The following is a 20,105-nucleotide window of genomic DNA, read 5'->3' as shown; positions in this document are numbered from 1 at the left end:
GTAAGACTGCATATTAGAACAATATGCAGTATCTTTTATTTATACTGAGTAGAATAAGGACATCTGTTAGAAAGAAAGGGAGCAGTGATTGAAGTGAGAGCAAACTCTTGTAGCAGGAGCTACAGTAAAGATAGAAGCTACATACACTGAGCATTGGTGAAGGAATTGACAAATACAAGCACATGGTCACTGAAGCACATGTGTACAGGTACTGCACACCGTACCACAGCATTCTGGGTGAAGTGATCACAGACACGTATTTTTGTTTCTCCCCTATAACCTGGGGAGAGGGGCAGGCAAACAGCATAGAATAAGCAGTAAGTCCACTATGCAGTAAGTCCAAAGGAAAGCTTAAAAATTAATCCCTTAGAACCCAAACCCAAGTTCCTCCCTAGGTGCACTTAGAATTATGGGGTTTTGTTTCCTTTTTGGCTCCCTATCCCAAATGTTCTCCACCAAGAACGGTAGCCTGCCTGTCAATCCTCCCCACACCCATGGGCATTTGGAAATGGTATGGGGACATTTTTGATGGTCAGAATTTCTTAGGGGCATTTAGTAAACTGGAGCCAGGACCACTGAGTGCTCTTCAGATGTGCAGACAGTCCCATGTGATGGAAAACTGCCTGCAGAGAAACACTGCATTGTGAAATCCATGTTGTAGGGTGAGTCAGTCCACTATTTCCCCAAATACCAAAAAGTAAGCCACATGCGAAGCATTAGCAACGAGGAGACATAAGGAGACTCATTTACTCCATGGGACATTTTCAGCAAAGTCCTGCGTTGTGTTGGAATGTCAGAAATTGCTTACAGATCAGCTGGCCTAGCTTAAAGGCAGAGATTCATCTGTGGGCTTGGTCCTCTTGAGCACAGGAAAGCCATCCGACCACTTCTTCCTGTAGGATGTGGGAGATGACTTTTGTAGATGCCTTTTTTTTTTTTTTAATCTTTTACCCAAGCCCCGATGGTAGGTTGTATATAAGTTTTAGTTGTGTCTGCTGTTTTTTGTGAAGTCCCAACTTTGGGGGACTCTTTCATGACTATCCGAATATAATATGCAGTAAGGGAGAGGAGTGGTAACCTTATTTAATATGAGGGGTAGCTGGAGCACATACTTACCGCCTAGTGTGTTAATCATGTCTTTGTGTCTGTGTTCATCTCAGGAGAGAAACCCTTTATCTGTGAAATCTGTGGCAAAAGCTTCACCAGCCGCCCCAACATGAAGAGGCACCGTAGGACTCACACAGGCGAGAAGCCCTACCCGTGTGACGTGTGCGGCCAGCGGTTCCGCTTCTCCAACATGCTTAAGGCCCACAAGGAGAAGTGCTTCCGGGTGACCAGCCCCGTGAACGTGCCGCCTGCTGTCCAGATCCCACTCACAACCTCCCCAGCCACCCCAGTTCCTTCTGCGGTGAACACCCCCACGACCCCCGCCCCTCCCGTCAGTATGAACCCTGTCGGCACTCTGCCCCCTCGGCCCATCCCCCACCCCTTCTCACACCTTCACATCCACGCTCACCCTCACCACCCACACCACCTTCCCATTCCGCCCGTCCCTCACCTGCCCCCACCTCCAGCTCTCTTTAAGAGTGAGCCTTTAAATAACAGAGGCCAGGGTGAGGACACGTTTCTGCGGCACCTGGCAGAGAAGAACAGTGCAGCACAGCATCACTAACATCCATCTCCTTAAGTGTGTTCTCCACGAGTTACGTGCCCCTGTTTGAGTTTGCAGAGAGGGGGTTGGTGAGCATTTCTGTAGCTGTCAGACTCTCAGCCTCCACCAAGAGCTTTGTCATTGTCTTGGTGAATCAGCACATCCGAGGGAGTGAACAAGAAGACCTTGAGCTCACGGAGGGAACTGTCATCTAAACCAGGGAACCACCGAAGTAAAGCCCAATTTGCTTGCATTTTCTGGTGACTTTTATAAATTTCAAATACTCAGACTTGTGGAATTTTATAATTTCATATCAGCTGATGAGGTATGCTTGCTTTTATATCCTGGACTTCTCCTCAAAGAGGGGACAGGCCTGGTTTCCTTTGTACTAATCGGGAAGGCTGTGAGATTAATCCAGAGCATTAATTGTATCACTGTGTATCGTAACAAATTATTTTCAGCTTTTGGTGCTGGCTTCAGAGTTGAGCTAGCTGTGTTTCACAGTATATCAAGCATTATAGAGAAAGACAGAAAATTTCTTCTTTGTGTAGCTCTCCTAATGCACTCTTTATTTTACTACAGAAATTATTTTAGAGTTTTTGTATAGACTTCTTTAGTAGTCTGTTTCTAAAACGAAATGTATTTCAATAAGCGGTGTAATTTTTTCAGTGTAGCTGGACCTATGTTGTAAAATAGAAAAAATTTTTATAATCATCAAAATGTGATTCTTAAAGATGCATATAACTTCTATAGTTCAAAGTTATTCTTACATCCGTACAACTCAAAGGTGCTTCAGAAAGTAGATGTATCTCAGAGGGTCTCCAGACCAAGTTACTGCAAAAAATGAGGTTTAGCTTTCAGAACTTGACCTAAGTCCTTGGTAGTTTTTTAATCTCTGCTTAACACTTGGGGGGTCTGTTAGGCTTACGGACATGCTCTATCCTCCATGTTCCGTTTGGTTCAGTTTAGTGTGTTAAATGGAATGATTTGCAGGGGGTTGAGCCTTTTCCAGGGAAGTCACCTGAAGCTGGCCTGTTTTGAAAATCTGAGTCAAGCTGTTCACCATCAAGAGGAGGAAGTTGGGGAGGCTGTTTCATCTCAGCCACGTCTCACTTCCCTCAGAACTGTGTTCAGGTTCAACCTTTGTGGGATGATAGATTGAAGTCTCCTGCTACTCTGCTTATTTTGAGGTTGCTTGTTTTTCTAGAATTGTTGTGGAAAGATAAAACAGTACATTAAAATCAAAACATGATGTTGCTAATAGTGGCTGAGAAATTTGGATAAGAACACAAATGGGTTATGACTTCTAAAATGTCTCTTGTATCAATGGATATAGTCACAACTTCAAGCTGTTCAACACAGTTAAAATTGTAGTGAGGGGAAGAAAGTGACATTTTGCTGCCCTGTCCTCTGCAAGTAATTACCTGGTAGCAGTCTTCTTGGTGATAAGAAGAGCCAGTCTCTAATTTGGGGCAGGTTTGGAAGAGTTTGGGCAACTTCTAAAGAGCATGGTCAGTCAGGGGTTCATTATAGGAAAGGCTGAGCAGAAGGGCTAACAGATTACTTTTAACTGATCACATTTATCCAGACTCAGTATAGCTAAAAGTTTTGTAATTTTTCATGTCAGTGAACTGAGTTCCAGCACAAAGTCTACTCTCTCTCTCTCTCCCTTCCTCAGTTTTTTTTAATCTTGAAATTTCTTCATTTTTCTTTCCTCGGGTTTTTAAATCTTTGCGTGACTCAGAACCCTGACTTTTATTTATTTTTATTTTTAACATTAAGTGTGCGGAAATATTTGCAGCACTTTTCTGGCTTATTAGCTCTGTGGTAGGAAAAACGGGAACTCTCCATTGAGGTTAAGTCCCTATTTTTAAAATGCTGTATTCTCTGCTAGCTTTTTGGTTTAATACTTCCAGATTTTTTTCTTTCTGATTATCGCCTTTATCTTCTATGGTGAGCATAGGAAAATTTGGAAGTGAGGCAGAAAAGTATCTTCAGTATCATATTTTTCTCCCTATTTTTGGATGTAACTTCTAAAGAATGCTGTTTTAAATGTTTGTATACATTCTTTGACCACTCAAGTACCCAAACCAATAAGAAAAGTTAATTTATGACTGTTCTATCTTTGGTGGCTGCCTCCCTTTACTTCCACAATTTCCTTGGCATTCCATGACAATTTGTGGGTATACACCTTTGTGTGGACATAACCATTTTTTCATGTCCAAGCTTACAATATTAAAATGATTTTTAAGATGTAAATTGAGCTTAATTAATTGGTTATTTTATTCTAAATAAATTTACAATATTGGGCTGCAGTTCTGAATTCTAACTGGAGACTTACAGAATCAACCATTTTATGAGGTGTACTATAAATTACACACTGGAAAATCCAGTTAGTCATATTTCTTTTTTCATTCAAGTGAATATAGCCATAAAACATGTGCTACGTAGGAAAACCAATACTAAGCAGAAAATCACTACCACCCTTAATAGAAGCAAAAAAAAAAAAAGGATTATCTTCTTTAAAAAATGAGCATTGTCACACAATACAGTTTCTTAGTGAAATATATTATGGAACAATCTGGAAACTCAAATTTTTCCCCTAGTTAAGTATACCTTCCCTGATTTGGGGTTTGTGGTCTTCAGGAAAACTGCTCAGAATATATTGGCTGCTCATCAGTGTCAGATTACATATGCCTAATGAAATGCATTAAGAATATTCATAACAATGTTTCTGAATAGAAGAACTGCAGGATGAAGCCTTAAACATATATGTGCATCAGGTTTAACATGCTTAAGACTCGAACTCAGGGTTAAACATTTGATGGGATCCTTTACTAAGATAACAGTTGTGTGGCATGTTCCCTCTCACCTATGGTACAGCACCCTGTGACTTCTTCAGAAATTATTACCTATTTGTTACCTGTTTATGAAAAAAAGAACTCTGGAGGAGTTTGAGTTCTCAGCCCTTCTCTGTACTTAAATTTTAAAGACAACAAAGGCCACATTTCAGCATCATATAGATATCAAATTGAGGCTGCTTTTCATGACTTAAATTTTCCTGTCTTCAAAGGCTTGTACCATTGCTAGAATTAAGACTTACTTAGAAATCCCAGCTTGAGTTGATACTGCTTTTTAATTTTCTTTTTACATTTTTCTATTCTTTCACGTAGATTTGTCATTCAAATATAAACTCTTCCTTAGCCTTAGTGAAAGGCTGCTTGCTGCTTTCTCAAATCGAGAGGGGCAGGCTTACACAGAGTTAGACTTTTACATTTGAATGAAGAAAATCAGATGAACAGTTTAAAGCATGTGGCTTCCTTTCCATGTATATTTGTGATTTGATTCCTATTTTTAGCAGGCAGGGAAGTCTCCACGTAAAACTTTCCTACATAGTTCACAGTAGCCTTTACAGATCAGTTACATATACTTTTACAGTCTACCATTTACATTTTCTGTTCTAAATTAATGACTGAGCATGGACATTGCCATAGTCATACCATCTTTCTTAAACCAACATTGATTGGAAGGAAATTTTCATTGTGTTTAGAATGTTCCGTATATACACTCTCTATATATGGTTGATTGTCCCTTGTATTCTAAAGGCAAAATACTCTGAAGAGATGCTTGTAAACTTTTGATTTTCTATTTCTTGACTTTTTTTTTCAGTTTTTATGTTTGTTGAATGGATATGCTTGTTTAGCTTAATTTTTATTTCACTGGAAATTTTAAATTTTAAGAAAATCAAGCAGACATAGAAATTCATTACAGATGTGTGTGTATATATATGTATGTGTGTGTGTATTTACCACATCTTAAAGATTTCAGTTAGTGAAATACAGAATGGTGGGTGGGATTTTAATGTTTGAAAAAAAGAGAGAAAGAAAAACTAAAGTTAGAGAAATCCTTCTGTTTGAGCTACTGTATAGAAGAGACAACTTTTATTATTATTATGTTGCTGACCAACATGATGAACATTTTGATGCTGTTCCAGACTGTATGAGAAGTATTTGATGAAAAAGGGATAAATTACATTTAGGGATAAATTACATTTTATGAACTATGTCCCATTACAAAAATCAACCCACTTGGATTCCTTCAGACTATTACAATTGAGCAAGTAAATATTGGGTTTTAATTTTCCTTTGCCTGAACCAAGATAGGAAATTTCCCAAAAGATCTTTTTTTTTTTTTCTTTTCAGGAATGAAAGGTCATTAGCCATTAAGAGATACTGGCATTATTATGTACTAGCAACACCCTAGCTAACGTGCTTCTGTCATCTGTAGCATTTGTGACAAATGACAATGACCTTCCAACCCTGGACACTACCTCGATAAAGCAAACCAGAGATCCTCTCTAGACTTTCTATGGAAGCCATAAAAGTTGCCATCAAGATATCTACTTTCATAGTTCTGTACTTTTATACTCTCTGGACTTTTTATAGACTTTGTGATCAGATCTTTTTGTCTTAGAGGATAGGTTTTGCAATATTCAAAGGAAAATCACACTCCTTGATTGTCCCAGCTTTGAAGCTGTAACTCGGTACTTTTGTTTAAAGAATTAGATAATATACCATTTATCATTTGCAGAATCGCATATCCAGAAAACAAACTTCTCTTCCTTATCCCCTAGGTAGAAGCTATACTGTTGTCAGAAACTACTTACAAAGTGGATTTCTACCTTGTTAAACTCTGTGTATAACTTGATAATATATGTATTGTCACAATGTTTCCGGAGTTGTTTTTAATTTTCTTATGACAGGTTAGTGAGTGTACATCTCTCTAATCTCTCTCGCTGCAGCTTCAGTCTCTCTCTCTCTGTTCTTGAGTGCCTTCAAAAAGCCAGCATCCTGGAACATTCTTTTCCTGATCTGAATCCTACCTCTGATTATTTCATCCTCCATGACTGTTGGAACTCACCTATATTCCAGTTGATTTGTCTCTACCAGCTCGCTGAAACCTTGGGTGTGAATTTTTTATGCATTTCTGTTTTGTTCCCCCATTTAGATTACACTTTAAACTTTTATTTATATCTTGTTTCTTCATGTATTACATCTCTAATGATGAAATATTTTATTCTTATCTTACTCCTCATGTGTTTTTCTTTCACCAGAAACCAGATGGTCCTTTCAAATTAAAGGTCACTAAGTATCTCTTCCAAACATCTTTTTCTCATCTTAGTCTTCCTGAATGCCTCCCCTTTCTGAGTAAGGGATCGTGAATGCTGCTGTTGCTATACCCTCTTTCTATGTGCTCGCTCTCTCTTCTAGAAACATTTTGCAAGGTTGTACTCATAATTTTATTTTAGTCTAATTTCAAATTGCTCTCTGGGTTTATCAGAAGTCCCTTACTGATTTTTGATCGGCCTCTTTTATCCTATCCCTCAAAAACTTCCAGTTAGTTTCTCTTCTGCTTGTTCTCATCTAATTAATTTTTAAAATATTGTGGATACGTAATATATGAAGGATGTAATAAAAAGGAGGTTTCCTTGTATTCTCCATGTGATATGAGCACCTTACTGATAAAAACATTTTCGTCATTGGCTCACCTTTCACAGTCAGCACTGTGGTTTGTGCTGTGTACAGGTCTCTTGCTCCCTTTCAGTTCTCCTCTAAAACTGAAAACAAATTCAATTCTTTCAAATGAGGAAATCAGAGTAAAAGAAGGCTGTTGAGTTGAGTATGTTGGCCTTAGTCAAAATCTTTCCTTTCTGACTTGAAATGTCATGTCTCTTTCCTTAAAGTTAATAGTTCTAATACTCAGGTTTTCAAGACTAACTAATAACCACATGAAGTGGGAGTCTAAGAAGGCAGCTGTTAATAAATTCTTACTGCTTTTTATCTGGTGACAGTATGTTATTGATAGGATAGTGCAAAATTGTGAGAATGCTTAGGTTTGATAATGAATACATTCTAGACATTTGAAGATTTCCATGGGTATTTGGAATGGGAATACTAGTTTACAAAATGCAAAAAGTTGATTTCTACAGAAATAAGTAACAACAGTTTCTTGTTGTTTTAAATCTTTTTACTTTAATATGCCTTGGTAGTCCCCATTATTGCCCTAGAAGTTTGCCTCTTTTATGTGGTAACTTTCTACTGAAAGCAACCGCTTTGTATTTCTGGCTTTTCTCCTGGGACTCTCAGGCAGTACAGCAGTGGGAGTGATGGGGGGCTCACACTGAGAAGCCGCATCCCTGAGACAGACTGTTGACCTGTTTCATGTCCATATCTGTATGAGACATTTGGCACAGGTATCAAAGGGTCTTTGCCCCGGAGAAGTGTCGCCTCCACTTTCTAGTTTCACACTATCTGAGCTTCCCTGGTGAGATCAGGGATGTTACAAATTACTTGAAAATGATTTGGGGGACAGGGCAAGAAGGGGTAGGAGCTGAGTTTTCCTTCCAAAGTTGGAAGGAAGTCTGGTACTTGTGTTGTTGGGTTTGGTCAACCAAAGAGCCTGTCTCTGTAGTGGATGTGCCAGAGAGTCCAGGTGTTTCTAAATATCCAGCTCCCTTGACAAACACAGCTTCCTTCTTACCTGCCTTTTACGGGTGGAAAGGGACCGTGTGATTGCAAGGCCAGAGACTCCAACTCACATTCTGCATAGGACTAGAGGCTATGTTTAACTGCATTTGAAAGCTCATGGGGAAATACTTTATTCTCTTAGAATCTCTAACCTGACCTGGAAATACATTTTCTATGCTTGGTCATTCAACTCCTGAGACTTTTTCCAAAAGTGAAAAAGGAAGAAAGTAGGTGGCATAATTTTGGTGTTTCCTGCTAGAATTGTATCCCCAACCATACATATGCAGCCTCAGAGGAATTCTCAATCTTCTGCAAGTTTTGAGTATGCCTTTCCCTCTTTTCTTGACATGGGCAGCGTGATTCTGCTCCACCAGCAGTACTGGCTTTGTCCACAAGGGAGCAACAAAACACTTGAGCTTCTCTATTCTCACCTTCTAAAGCAACATCCCACTTTTAAGTCTCTTACAGAATATTCTTTCTTGGCTCCATATTTGTTTTCAGATCTTGGTTTTTAAGACGTTTCCCCATATTACTAAGTGCTCAGCCTTATGGAAACAAAGGTTGATGTGTGGGTCAGGTGTCCTTGGGGGTCAGGCATCTGAACAGAAAGCCAGAACCTTCCCTTGAGGGATCTGTCTTGTGCTAAATGCAAAGTAGGAAGGTCACCCTCCTTACTTCTTCCTCCCAAATCCCACCACCAGTATAGAGCCATCATGTCTCTGAGAAGAAGAGCGGCAGGGATAACTGGAGTAGGAATGAGGAAAGGCTTCTTACCTTCTTTGCTCCAAGCACATGTCCATTATAGCAGAGAGCAAGTCACTGGGGTCAGCTCTGCATCCTGACCTGTGGGAGGTCTGCTATGGCATCCACTCCACCCAGTTAGAGTTCAGCTCATGTTTCCTCTGTGTCAGTTATTTGTCTTCGGGCTCCTAATCCTCATCAGCTCTCTGATCACAAGGTTTGTTTGTGCTTATAGTGGTGTCTTCCTCACAAGAAGCAGGTCAGTTATCAAGCAAAAGCAAACCCCAGACCCTAACTATTTAGCCTGTAGAACTGGGAGGCATTTGCACCTGAAATGGCCTTCCAAACAGGTGTCTGCCTGGCCCTTCTTCCCCAGCCAAATCTGACCCTGAGCAATATAGGTAGACAGAGGCGTCTGCTTGTAACTCCATTTGATGAAAAAGAGAACTGAAGCTGTGATCGGTTTAGGTAACGGGGCCAGGGGTAACTTGTTTGTCTTTATTTTTGTTTTCCCTGACAGTACTGAAATCACTTGCACTTTTCCTCATTTCTTAAAGAAAAAATCCAGTTTGCTTGCCAGGAATTGTTCAGCGTTAGGTTTACAGAGCTTGTTGTTGAATGTTGAACATTTGTCCAAAGGAGTTTGACGAAACAGAAGCTGCTTGGTCCCTGTTCTGCCTGCTAGGTCATAAGGATTAAGGCCATGTGGCTGGGGTACTTGTGTCAAGTCCAGAAGAGGGCAGTGTCCCTCTCCTACCTCTGTGAGGGTGCAGTTGAAGGTCAAGTTGGACTCATATAGGGCAGGTACCTCTCATGCTGCAAAGAAGTTTAGAGGAGTCTTCAGTTGGGGAGGTGACAGGTAATGGGACAGGGTCTCGTAAGATGGGAAAGACACTGGGGAGGGAGAGCTGCTCGGCCCCAGGGAACCATGGTGAGGGGGAGCCACGCTTCCCTCCCGCATCTCCAAACGTGCCCAGCTTCCCGGAGTCCTCTGTATTCCAGCATCCTGTCAGATCCCTCAATGTACTGATTATCCCCCTTGTGTTAACTGTACCAATATTATTTTTTTAGCAATTGAAATGCACTTTTTTTTTTTATTTCAACTCAATCATGATTTTAAGTATAAAAATTTATAGACTGTTAAAACTACTTTTTTGTGTATTTTTAACCACTTGATGTAGCATTGTCTATTTTATTCTTGTGAGACTCTGGTACAAGATGTGCCATTTCATGATATTTCCAAGATGCTGGGCCTTTGGATGTGTACGGTAACCAATTTAATGCTAATGTTCACAGTAAAAAAAAAAAAAAAAGTAGCCATATCCATTGTGTGTCTTCCTTCAGTTCATTTCTTCCGTATGCTCAGTTGACAGTCTTCATAACACTCTGGCAGCCCACGAATCCTGCTGACCTCTGTATGAAAAGTAGCATGTTTTCACGGCTGCTGGCCAAAGTTAGAGTGATTAGTTCTCTCTTTTCTCTGCTGCCTGGCTCAGTGCTGATTGGTTTCAGTAACACTACTCTGTCTACTGAGCAATAATCTGAACCTGTCCTAGAAAACAGTGTTTGAAAAAAGGGTTCATGATTGGGTTCTGATCAGTCTGAAGAAAAAGAAGCCAGATGGAAAGCGCTTACAAAGCACATTCAGTGAAAAGCAATGATTATAAATGTGGTACTTGGATGAGGTACTTCGCCATTCATTCATGCACTCGTTTGTCTGCTCCACAAATGTTTATGGAGTGCTCAACACGTATTGGGCACTGATCTGCCCACTGGGGGTTCCACCGTAAACAAGACAGTCTCTGCTCTCGTGGAGCCTGTGTTCCAGTGGAGGAAACCCGACAACAAGCAAGTAAATAATTCTCCAACACATGAGCTGTTACTGTAGCCACTGGAGGAGCAACCATTTTCTGCCAGGAGCCTTTCAGCTCAGGATGCACCCTGTTTGATTCAGATTAAGAATTCCACTGAGGGAGTTAACCATACAGAAAGGAAACCTTGTTCAATGTTCCTTTTGTTTAAAACCTTTTAGAATGGAACATAACTGCCCAAATCAGAGAATTGACATTCTTATTTTCTATCATTTTGTAACTCTAAATACTGATGTTAACATACTTTTTTCATGAATATAAAGTAGATAGCCCCTGACCCCAGTATATACTAAATCAGTGACTTTCAAACTTTGGCTGTGGCCCATAGTAAGAAATGTATTCTCTCATTAGTTGGCTATTTCTCATCAATATATATATTGATGAGTTTGTATAAGTGAATTAAAAATTCAAGAAAAATATCCACTTTGATATTTTCTATTTTTTAAATGCTGACCTTGAACTACAAAATTAATTTTAAGACCCACTAAGTTCTGCCTGCAGTTTGAAGAATCCTAAAGCAGGGTTTATGTGTATGTGTATTATTTTATCCCAACAGCAGCCTGAATTCAATGTCATGTAGAATCTGGTTATTTTAACTGGGTCTTCAAACATCTTAAGTCTTAACATGTTTCTATTTCTGATCGGGTCCAGACTCTGAAGCTCCTGGCACAGATTAGCCATTGCTTATTCCAGTGCCCTGCAGTGAAGACAGGTCAGTCTTGGGCACACTGCGGTCCTATCTTATGGGGCCTCTAACCTGCTGCCTGTACCCAGGTAGCTAGAACTACTTTATTGCAGTGTCAAGGTCTCCATGGTAAATGGTAATAATAGTGATCCTTGATGAGCCATGCCTCCTGTGTCCATACCCTTCTGTAGTCTTGGCCTTGCCCCTCTCTCCACCAAGCTCCCAGTAGGAACTTAGTGGCCATTCTCAACTGCCTTGAACCTGGGCTGGTCTCATGACTTCTTTGAGCAATAGAACGTGAGGAAGTGACGTTGTGGTTCTGGAGCCTAGTGCAGCCGCCGCCTTTGTTCCTTGGGACGTGACTGAAGTAACTCAGGTAAGACCACTGACTGACAGGAACTGCTGGAGACAGACGTCCCAGGTGTCCCTGTCAAGATTCCAGGCCTGTGGGTGAGGGCATCACAGACCCTTCAGCTCAGCTAACACTAACTAAACACCTGCTTAAGAGCCCAGGTGATGCCAGCAGAATAACTGCCCAGCCCACTCAGAGAATCACTAGAAATTATTTTTGTTAGAAACCACTAAGATTCGGGGTGGTTTGTTATACAACAATAAGATAACTTGGAAAAGCCCTAAGATTTAAGTCTAACAGTTAAAACGGTTAAAACTTAAGTCTAACAATTAAAAGCTTATAACTTTGCACAGTCCATTATGTAAGAACTCTGGGGGGCATGACTGAGTGATAGTTGTAGCTCACTTGTAACCCTGCTACTTCTATTTCTAGTCCCTACTCAGCAACTATAAACTTGCAAAGGAAGGAGGGATTTCCTCATGTCCATAGCTGATTTCATCAAGAACATAACCAGTTCAAAATTCCCCTCTACCCAGACTTCTGGCCTGCCTCCTGTGTCCTCAGTCTTTTTCCTGAGCTTCCTGAGTTAGGAATTGCCTGGGTTTAGACCCCTCTGATGGGTACCTCTCACTCCCAGCCCCTGTACCTAAAGCTGGTAGCCCCCAATCTAGCTTTGATCTTTGCGACAATTTTGACTTTCCTGAGTTGTTATTAATGGAGACTATAAGAATTAGAAACACATAGACTTGTGTGTGTCTGCAAAGCTGGACTCTTTTTTCTCTCCTCTGACAGTCCCTTGTATGGCTTTGGGCAAGTTATCTAACCACTCTGTGCCTATTTCCACATCTGCAAAGGAAGATATTAATAGCAGCTCCCTTAAGTTCACTGTGAGGATTAAATAAAACCAGGCAGGTAAAATGCTCGCTCAGTGTTTGCCAGGCAGTATTTGTGCCAGGCGGCCCCAATGACCCCCACCTCCTGATATTTCCACCCCATGCAATCCTCTCCCCTTTAGTTGGGCTGGATTCAGAAACTTGCTTCTAAGGAATTGAATATGACAGAAGTGATGCAGCTTCACTTCCAAGATTAGTTACAAGAAGACTTGGGAGCAAAGAAAAAAGACTCCTGGTCGTAGTCTCTCCCTCTTTAATCACCAACTGCTGTGTCATGAAAACGCTTAAGGCAGCCTATGGATGACTTGCCCAGGAACGGAAGCCTGCCAACAACCACGTGAGTGAACTTGGAAGTGATCTTCTGAGGCCTGCCAACAGCCACATCAGTGAGCTTGGAAGTGGGCTGTCCAGCACAGTACAGTCTGGAATTGACTTAGCCCAGGCCAGTAGCTTGGTGATCCTGAGCCAGAGACACCTGTCTAGGCTGAGCTCAGATTCATGACCAAGAAACGATGAAATGATATGTTTGTTGTTTTAAGTTTGGGAGTAATTTGTGCAACAATAAAGAATTAATACAAAGTATAAATGTTACCTATTAGCAGATACAGAAAACAATAATTGCAGTAGATGTTGTGGTATGCTTTTCCAAATTCTACCCCCGAAGCACTCCCTGCCACCCTACTGCCACCGCTTCAAGGTCCAGGCACTCATTCTCGCAGTCACTCCAAAGCCTTTGTGCCTCAGCTTCTGAGTCTCTCTCCAGTATTGCTCTCAGCTGAAGACAGCCACCTCCCCCAAAGTCACACCTCCTCCCTTCCCCAAGGGCAGCCCACTTCCAGTGACTGGTTGGTGCAGAGGTATAAAGACCCGGACTTACTGCCTCAGGGGGCAGGAGTTTTAAAGAGCTGCCCTCTCCTGACCTCCTGTGAGATCAGCTGAGGTCTTTATAGTGAATGCATCACAGTTCAACTCTGCCCAACTTGACCTCTGTCCAGTCCTTCTTCCTTGAAGACTTTCCAAGTTTTATCGGGACCTGACCTAATACAGTTGGTACTAGGATTGGCTCAGGGAAGCAGAGTCAAAAACGGGATTTTGGCCCCTTGCTGGGCAGCTGGTAATGAAGACACGATCACTAGTGATAGGTGGGACAACTGTTCAAACTGTCACTAGTGATGACCCTGCAGAAGGGGATGCACTGGGCATGGCGGTTGAGGGGTGCGGTTGTCGATGGCACAGGCTTTTGAGAGGCGGAATAAGTACTAACTCTAAAGACGGGAATCTGAAGGCTACTGGCGAATGCCATTGACGCATTGGAGTAAGATAATGAATGGCTGAGGGTGCTTAATGACCAACTGAAGACAAGTGTGAAAGCCAAGGGCCTTGTGTTGTTTCAAGCACCGCCCCCCACCCCAGTTTCTGATATTCAGCAATAGAAGGTTAAAACATGTGGTACCTGGAAGCAGGGTACCAAAACCAATACCTAAAAAGGTAGAAATGGCTTTGGAACTGGGCAGCGGGTAGAGGCCAGGAGAATTCTGAGGGACATGACAGAAAAGACCTAGATTGCCTTGAACCCACTCTTAGTAGAAATATGTACATTCAAGATGCTGCAGGTCAAAAGAACATGAGGAAAATTTAGAGATCTGCCTTAGAGAAAGCCTCAATCTCCATGAACAAATCATTAATAGAAACATAAACAAGATGCTGGCAGGGCACAGACAGAAGTGAGGAATATGTTATTGGAACTGGAGAGAGGATAATTCTTGTTATGTAGTGGCAGAAAACTTAGCAGAACTGTGTCCGGCAGTTATGTGGAAAACAGAACTTACAAGCAAGGAATGTAGATACATAGCCGAAATTCTCTAGGCAAAGCCTGGTTTCTTTTTGCTAATGATAGTAAAATACAAGAGGAGAGAAAGAAATTAAGGGAAGAATTGTTGAAAGAGAATGGAGACAATGATTTGGCAAATTCTCAGCCTATCGAGATTGCAAAAGATAGTAAAATACAGAAAGTGAAAGTGAAAGTTGCTCAGTCGTGTCCAACTCTTTGGGACCCCATGGACTGTACAGTCCATGGAATTCTCCAGGCCAGAATACTGGAGTCGGTAACTTTTCCCTTCTCCAGGGGGTCTTCCCAACCCAGGGATGGAACCCAGGTCTCCCACATTGCAGGCAGATTCTTTACCATCTGAGCCACCGAGGAAGCCAAATGGCTGCCAAAAACTGGCCTAAAGAAAAGCCCTGGTATGTGGCTGTAAAACTTTTTGCTGAAACTTCAGAAAGATTCACGAGCCAGTCACCAGAGATCAGGGGTTGTACTAGATTGCTGGGGTGCTGCAGTGAAGTACCACAAACTTGGTAGCTTAAATAACAATAATGTATTGTCTCACAGTTCCTGAGATTGAGGTATCAGCAGGGTTGGTTCCTTCTGAAGACTGACCGTCTGTTCTATGCCTCTCTCTAGCTTCTCGGAGGTTGCTAGCAATCTCTGGAGTTCATGGCTTGTAGAAGCATCATCCTGATCTCTGCTTCCATCTTCTCATTGCATCTCCGTGTGTGTGTGTGTGTGTGTGTGTGTGTGTGTGTGTGTGTGTTTCCCCTTTTTATAAGGATACCAGTCATATTGGATTAAGGGTCCACCTATTCCAGGTTGACCTCATCTTAACTAATTACCTCGGCAGTAACCCTATTTCCAGATAAAATCACATTCTAAGGTACTGGGAGGTAGGATTTTAAGGATGAGTTTTGGGAGGACACAGTTCAGTCTCTGTCATTGTCATAGATCTCAAGCAAACCAGGGGTCCTGTAGGAAGCTTAGGGGTTATTGCTCCTTAGCCTTCTCAGCAGAAGCCAAATGTAGAGAAGGGATTATTCCAGAAAGATGTATGGGAGAGACTTTTGTCTCATTAGATGTTTGGTTAATCCCTGTGCAATCAATGCATAGCCCACAAGGTTCTCAAGAAATTTATACCCACAGGGAAAGAGAGTGGAAAATGCAAGAAGGTTTTTGGGTCCCCCAAATTTCACTGGCAAGAAGCAGGCTGATAAAACATCTCAGCTGAAAACATGTGCTATCTTTCATGAAAAATGAAGAATAGGGGATCCAAGAGCCCCAACGGCAGAGTCAAGAGCCAGTTGTTCCAAACCTTGAAATCTAAGAGCTTGCTTGATTAGATTTAATGACTGCTTTGGACTGATGACATTTCCTGCTTTTCGAATCAGAGCCTGTTATTTCTTTAGTTTCATGGGTCAATAGATGGAGAATTGTGCCCAGGAGCTGTACTTAGTGGGTTACACTCAGTAGATTCATCTGCACCTGATTTAGATGATAAAACTTTGTACTTTTGAGATGATGATATTTAGATGAGATTTTAGACTTTGAATTGATGCTGTAATAGGATGAGACCCTTGGGAACTTTGGAAGGAGTTGAGTATATTTTGCATTTAGGAGGAATGTGAATCTTTGGGGACCACAGGATAGACTATAGAAGGCAGAATTCTAAAAATGGCCTCCCAAGATTCTATGCCCTAATCCTTGGAACCTGTTAATATGATGAGATTCTACCCCCATATTTATGTTATATACTATGGCACAGCTGACCTGACACCCTGAGCAGAACCTAGTCCAGTCTGCCCAGACGCCTAAACCACATAACTGCATGACACTAAGTGGATGTTTTTTAAAGCAACTCTTTGCGGTCTTCTGTTACACAGCAATAGAAAACTAACTGCCTTGGCAGCATATAAGGACAGATCCTCATCTTCTGCAGTCAGAAAGGAGAAGAGCTGAAGATCAGGTCCAGTTTGTAAATGTAAGAGTAGCAGAATTCCAGGTCAAGTTGAATTCTCATCCATTGCATTCTCATCCAATGAATTCTCATCCATTGTCTACTATGACAAGTCCAGGGGTCTGGTTGGGAAGAGATGTAATGGGGACATCTGGGCTGAGGAATCCCAGGTCTCCCTGAACCCTCTAGCACTGCAGAAACACCTCATCCCTTCCTGGAAGAAACTAATATCCCCCTCTTGCTTAAAAAGGATGCAGAGACCTCTGCCTTGCTATAATGCACACCTCTCTGGGTCTATTCCATCTCTCCTCCTGGCTACCAGACCAATAACTAGGATCAAGTCACAACATAACCTAACCAGGGAAATGCTGGCCTTGCCAAAGGAAGAGAAGAGTTGTGCCAGTTGTCAATTTTTGCCTCTTAGTTCCGGAAATACCCTTCACTGCCTGCTCTGTAGGAGTGGATCTGAGCCCTTTAAATGTTTCTTCTTTGGCAGCTGGCATGATGCTAAGCTTCAGCACTAGAGGGCTATGGAGAACCTTTGCAGGAGCAAGGGGCTTTCCTTCCTAGGTCTCGTGTGCCACTCCTGGCAGGTTCCTGCAGCTTCTCCAGCTCCCAGCTTCTGCAGCATGGGCAGCTTCCATGTCCAGTCTTGGTGCAGGACAGTCAGCAGCACCCAGCAGCCAGCAGCCTTTCCCAGTACTCCCATCAGAAAGTTTCATAGTGGACTGAGCCAGGCAGCCTGGAGGATGGATTTGGTGAGTTTGCAGGGCCAATTTCCTGCTCCACTTGCTCAGCACCACAGTGACTTCTCTGCCATCCTGAGAGTCATGACTATATCCTCTAAACAAGATCTGGATCTCAGCCCTGGGCTGGCCTCTTCCTGACTGCTCCATCCCAACAGCAACATATAAAGTTTGCTGCTTTATACTCTTCTCAGTTCTCTTTGTTTTTTTTTACTAGCCAATCATTTATCATTCCTGTTCCCTATTATACTTCATTATTCTACATATTAAAGTTTCCATGTCCAAATTACAATGTGGTTTCTGACTCCTGATTGGACTCTGACTGATTCAGACTCTATATTCAGAAGTTGTAGGACCTAGCCAGCATGTACTGACAGAACCCAGGACAGTATTATGATCAAGATCAAGAGATATAGAGTGGTGTAAGGTTGAATAAATGACAGTTTATTGATATGGGAGCATTCTGCAAATGGACCCTAGCAAAGATTCCACAGGAGATGGTGCTAATATACTGCTGCTAGGATGGCTGTTGGAAATGCGGAGAGAAAACGGCCTACACCGAGAGAAGTAGATAAGCTGAAATTGCTGTGGGAGGCTCAAAGAAGTAGGCATGCTTGAGTGGAACATACAATGAAGAGCTAGAACATTCAACAGATAACTGTATTCCACAGGAGGACCTGGAGCTCATGCCTTTTACCAGAGGAATTAGAAATCTCTGGTGAGAGGGAGACCATGGCTGAGAAGCTCCATGTGTCTGTCCTCTGCTGACTAGAGCTGATGGTGCAGAACTAGACTTCCTAATAGCAATGGGGATGCTAGGATCCTTACATAATGGAAGCAGATGGTAGCACTTAAACATCAGAGGCAAGGTGGATTCAATTATAATGAGTGGCCGTGTCAGATTTGGGGGGCAGGGTAGCTGATCTGCAAAGAGTTACAGAGATGATTAATAGAACATGGCAGGAATGACAATCTCCATTATATCCTCGCTAAATTCACCAGTCTGGCCTTTGCAAAAAAACAGACTGGGCTTCAGGGATTAAAACAGGCTTCACTGCAAACTCAACAAATGGTAGCTCCATTGAAACTGCTGTGCCAGACTTGGTATCTTTCCTAAAGGTAATTAATACAGCCTCAAGTGTTAATACATGGTTTATGGCCATTGACCTAGTGAATGGCTATGCCAGTCAAAGAGAAGCAGAAAAAAATTTACATCCACTTTAGATGGATACAAGTATATTTTATAGCCTTATTCCCTCTACCCTCCATCTGTGTCCTCTCTCCTGCCTCTGATATAATATAGTCCAAAGGGACACGACTGGACATCCTGAAAAGCATCACATTGATACATTACATTGATGACATTATTAATCAGACTGCAGGGCCAAGAAGTGGCAAGTATTTTGTAGGCTTTGCTAAGACACGTGTGCTCTAGAGAGTAGAAAATTATCCTTAAAATTCCAGGGCCTGCCACATCAGTGAAATGTTTAGGGGTCCAGTGATCTAGGTCATTCATGCGTGCATGCTAAGTAGCTTCAGTCGTGTCTGACTCTTTGCGACCCCATGGACTATAGCCCATCAGGCTCCTCTGTCCATGGGATTCTCCAGGCAAAGATAGGAGTGGGTTGCCATGCCCCACTCCAGGGGATCTTCCCTGACCCAAGGATCAAACCTGTGTCTCTTACATCTCCTCCATTGGCAGGTGGGTTCTTTATCACTAGCACCACTTGGGAAGCCCCCTAGGGCATCCATAATAAAGGACAAATCATTTCATCCTGCACCTTCCAACTTAAAGAAGTATAATGCCTGGTAGGCTTCAGTGGGTTCTGAAGGCATCTTTACATACTTGGCTTCAATTCATATAAATGGTGGCACAAAAGGATGCCAACTTGAGTGGGGTCCAGAGTTTAAAAGAGTTCTTCAGCAGGTCCAGGCCATGGTGCAAGCGGGCCTACCACTTCACACCTTAGGGCCATACAACTGTGGCGTTAGAGGTATCTGTGAAATTATGTGGCGTTTATAGCAAGCCCAAATAGGAGAATTACATAGACATGGGGTCTTCTTGCCTGGAAAAATCCCATGGACAGAGAAGCCTGGCGGGCTACAGTCCATGAGGTCGCAAAGAGTTGGACACAACTGAATGACTAACACTTTGCTTATGGGATCTGGAGCAGATCTATTTGCATAAGGTCATTAAACATTTTTTGCAAAACAGCTACCTGGAATGCCACTGAACCCTGGTATACACAGAACAGCTGGGCTCAGCTATCAATGTTCGTGCAGCCAGAACTTCCCATCATGAGCTCAAGCCTGTCAGGTTCATCAGCGCACAAGGTCAGTGGGCTGAGCAGCACTTTAAGACATAAGGAATATATTCAGGGTTGAACTTGAGCAAAGACAGAGGGCACAAGTAAAACACACCAATAAGCCACACAAGCGCGGCCCAAACCCCCATGTCTCCCACCACATGGGCGCTTCTCCTCCAGTTATCCATGTGTGGTGGATACACTGAGTGGGGGGTGAGGGCCCTCTAGGATCATCTGAAGGAAAAGCTTGGTTCACAGAGGGTTTGGCTTGCTGGACACACTCTGGGATAGATTACTGTTACATTGCCACCCTCTCTGGGTCATCCTGAGGAAGAGCAATGAAGGAGAATCCTCCATGGGCAGAGCTTTGGCCACGCATGCCAACATCCATTGCATGTGGAAAAAGGAGCAGCCTGCGGTAAGAATATGCCAGAGACACGCATAGGCGCAAATGGTCTGACTAGTTGTCCAGGGGCTTGAGAAATAAAGTTTGGATGATCAGGAACAAAGAAGCATGGTAAAGAGATATGCAGATGGACCTAAGG

At 42.3% G+C, this 20,105-nt stretch overlaps 1 protein-coding gene across 6 annotated transcripts in view; it reads left to right on the top strand.

The window, feature by feature from the left end:
- ZNF652 (zinc finger protein 652) overlaps nt 1-10,241 on the top strand; it is a 66,886-nt gene extending 56,645 nt beyond the window's left edge. For all 6 annotated transcript variants that reach the window (XM_086358107.1, XM_086358112.1, XM_086358106.1 and 3 more), the window contains exon 6: nt 1,161-10,241. In XM_086358107.1, coding sequence (XP_086214233.1) covers nt 1,161-1,672 — 512 coding nt within the window. In that variant the 3' untranslated portion in view covers nt 1,673-10,241. The remainder of the gene's footprint in view (nt 1-1,160) is intronic.
- The last annotated feature ends 9,864 nt before the right edge of the window (nt 10,242-20,105 follow it).

The sequence above is a fragment of the Bos grunniens genome, chromosome 19 (genome assembly GCF_055505025.1).
Source record: "Bos grunniens cultivar Pamir isolate PY7600 chromosome 19, Bosgru_T2T1.0, whole genome shotgun sequence".
Lineage (NCBI taxonomy): Eukaryota > Metazoa > Chordata > Mammalia > Artiodactyla > Bovidae > Bos > Bos grunniens.
Note: the sequence above shows the minus strand (reverse complement) of the source record. Positions and strands in the feature narration are given on the sequence as shown.